At 51.1% G+C, this 3120-nt stretch overlaps 1 protein-coding gene across 1 annotated transcript; it reads right to left on the reverse strand.

Annotated features, from left to right (window-relative positions):
* Window positions 1–1583: 1583 nt before the first annotated feature.
* LOC123064658 (E3 ubiquitin-protein ligase SINA-like 4) lies at window positions 1584–2898 on the reverse strand. The gene is made up of 2 exons (XM_044488092.1): window positions 2543–2898; window positions 1584–2460 (listed from the first exon to the last, which is right to left on the reverse strand). The coding sequence occupies exons 1-2, from the start codon at window positions 2807–2809 to the stop codon at window positions 1783–1785; spliced, it is 945 nt and encodes a 314-aa protein (XP_044344027.1). The 5' UTR covers window positions 2810–2898; the 3' UTR covers window positions 1584–1782.
* Between the last annotated feature and the right edge of the window lie 222 nt (window positions 2899–3120).

Genomic DNA, 3120 nt, shown 5'->3' on the forward strand with positions numbered 1-3120 from the left:
TGGATAGTCAAAGATGGTCGTTGCAGATCATACAGGGTTACTCCCGTCGTGAACATCCGTTTAAACATTAAGTAATTCCTGATGGAGAAAGTATATTTTTCCTTTTGATTTAATTGCTAATCATGTATACCTAAATAGTCGATTTTCAGTAACTCAATTTTTTCTAAATATATAACTATGCCAACTCATCATGTCACATGTACTCTCTACGGTGTTTTTTAATTTGCATCTAAGATTTTGTCTGAAGTCAATTAATATTCAGAAAGTTTGAGAAACTTTTATAGAAAATATCAGCATTCACAATATGAAATTAATATCATTAGACGTGTCATGCATTTTATGAAATTTAATATTGTAGAAGTTGATATCTTTTCATACAAATATGATTATGATCAAACTTTACGAAGTTGTTGTATGGAGAGTAAAAAGGACCGGAAGTAGTATAATGGGAAAGAACTCGTCTGAATGTCTGGGGCGGAGCACCTGTACGGTCACTTGCCAGCTCTGGAGCCACCACGGTCGAGCGCCTCAAGCTGCTAGTGCCTACTTGCCGGACGCAATGAATTCCCGCCGAAATGACTCGAACGACATAGCTCGGACGGATTCCTCCTGGACTAACGGAGAGTCAGGCGGATGACAAACTCCTCGTCGTCTTCCATGCGGAGATAAGCTGCGGTTGGATCAGAGCGGGGCAAAGCGAAAGTGGAGTGGCTAGGATTTCGCCTCGATGCGAAAAGAGAGGGGATATTTGTGGGGTCGGGGTGAGCTAGCTTGGGCCGGATCCACACCCGGGCCTCCCCATATCGGGAGAGACTAGTATGAGATCTAACCTTTAGGTGAGATCGCAAGATCAACACTAAAATTTCATATTTAGACAATCCAAGATATTCTGATTTTTTTTGACAACATACCTAGGGGGCATGTTTACAACTCCAAAAAAAAAATCAGCTCCAAAATAGATCGACAGTAAGAGATTCAAAAAGGACATATTCGACTATTAATAGTATCAGCTTTGGGTGAATAGTATTTGACATTATTCACATTTTATTTTGTCTGTTTTGATTCTCTAAATTGTACATCAAACATAGATGAGTATCTATGAATATTTTCAGAATTTTTGAACATGTTTTGAGTCTCCAAAAAGGTTGATCCCATTGATATCACCTAAAGCCGGATCCTATACTAGTCTTCCCCTCCCCATATCTGCCCCCAGATATGGGCTGATTTGAGGGTGACCGGACCCTCGGTCCAACATATAAGGGTGGTTCGAGTGGTCCGCAAGTAATTTACACACGTAAAAGGTTACGAATATGTGTGGGTAAGAAAAGGAACATTTTTTTTCGCTTTGTTAACTTGGTGTTCCGCTCACCTAATATTTTCTAAACAACAATGGGTACTATCTTAGCAAATGCACAATTTTCACTGACTCTAACAGCATAACAGTTTATCTGACCGCCACATTAATTAAGTTCTCTACAATCTTCATGACCTATACTAACACCCAGATCACAAATGCAAATGAAAATGCTTAGAGCACTAGAGTTATGAACCCTCACACAATGCATAAGCAATGCAACAATTTCTTAATAAACATATAGGCATCCAAACATATCCAACGGCCACAAAACAGTTTTCACCGTTGGAAATTAGCAAATCACCTGGTCCGATGTCGAAGTACTGATAAATTCCAACCAAAATCCATCATCTCCAATGCACGAGACCTTTTCCAAACTAACCTAAACCATGCATTGGTTAGTGACTAAGCGTAGTGCAATCCTGTCATCAGGAGGTGAACTTGTCAATGCGGATCTTGAGAGACATCCGCCGGGACGCCCCCGCCCCAGCCAGCAACTTGGGCGGCACCGCCAGGTACGCCAGCTCCTCGACGTCGACGGCGCCGGGCGCCGTGCTGCTCGTCATCTCGATCTCCGCCATGACGGTGTCGGCCTTGCGGTTCGGCGCCGGCGCCGGCCCGCTCGCCCACACCTTGAGCGTGTACCGCGGCCACTGCATCGCCTCCGCCCTGACGCACACCGCCGACACGGCCGCGCCGGAGCCGAGCGCGCCGCCGACCATGAGGAACGCGCGGTCGTCCTCGTCCGCGACCAGCAGGCCCCGCGGCTCCAGCGACGCTGGCAGCTGGAGCGCGAGGACCTTGCCGTACTGCACCCTGTGGACCGGCATCGAGTGGAGGGCGGTCAGATGGCCGAGCAGCGCCGGCGCCGGGCCGACGAAGCCGCAGCCGGGGACCGCGCAGTCGCAGGGTGCGTGCGGGCACTCGCCGCGGTGACTTGTGAGCTCGTGGTAGGTGACGTAGCACCCGCAGCCGTCGTGGTCGCACTCGGCCGTGGTCGAGGAGACGACGGCGTCCATCACCGTGCTGCGGACGTCGAAGGCGCCGCCGCACTTCGCGCAGGGCCCCGCGAGGCAGCCGCCGCAGGCCACGTGCCCGCCCTTGCACTGCGCGGACCGGCCGGAGAGATCAAACACTAGCTGCTGTAGCGGAGTCGAATCGAACCGAAGTGAAACGAGTGAAACGAACCTGAAGGACGGGGGGCTTCAAGGGGGTGATGCAGAGGGGGCAATGGAGCAGGGTCACGTCCATCTTCACAGCGATCTCCATCCTGGAGCCGTGGTCCACCGCCACGACCGCGGCCCCGTCTCCGGCCGTTTGGAGCACGGCCATCTCTTGCTTCACCGGTGCATGGAGGAGGAGTGGCTCGGCGGCCAGCCTCGGCTTCTTGGAGCTCTGCTGGTCGCCCCCCTCCGTCGCCGCCGGCGAGCCCTCGCAGCCGGCCGCAACCTGCATCCTGGAAGAAACCCGGCCCTGTTTCTGGTGTGGGTGCGAGGGGTGGAGTGGGCACGGTAAAAGAAGCAGCAGCTGGTGAGTTATTGGTTGACAGCGGCCAGTCGAGGAGTAAAAAGGTGGCGTGCGTGGCTAGCCGTGCCTGCCATTGCCATAGCTGCACCGCGCAGCCGTAGATAGGCTCGTGGGGTGCGGCAGGGTGCTAGGCCCTAGTTGATTCGAAGGATTCTCACAACGTAGTGACAAGAAAAATACATGATTAAAAGTGGCACGTCCATTTGAATTTTATGGGATTAACACAAAATATTTGATGC

The sequence above is a fragment of the Triticum aestivum genome, chromosome 3B (assembly GCF_018294505.1).
Source record: "Triticum aestivum cultivar Chinese Spring chromosome 3B, IWGSC CS RefSeq v2.1, whole genome shotgun sequence".
Classification (NCBI taxonomy): domain Eukaryota; kingdom Viridiplantae; phylum Streptophyta; class Magnoliopsida; order Poales; family Poaceae; genus Triticum; species Triticum aestivum.

Excerpts from the sequence above, each read along its gene's own strand:
- LOC123064658 (XM_044488092.1), bottom strand. The coding sequence starts at position 2,809 with ATGCAGGTTGCGGCCGGCTGCGAGGGCTCGCCGGCGGCGACGGAGGGG. Across the intron at positions 2,461-2,542 it reads TGAAGCCCCCCGTCCTTCAG|TGCAAGGGCGGGCACGTGGC; the intron begins GTTCGTTTCACT and ends CGGTCCGCGCAG.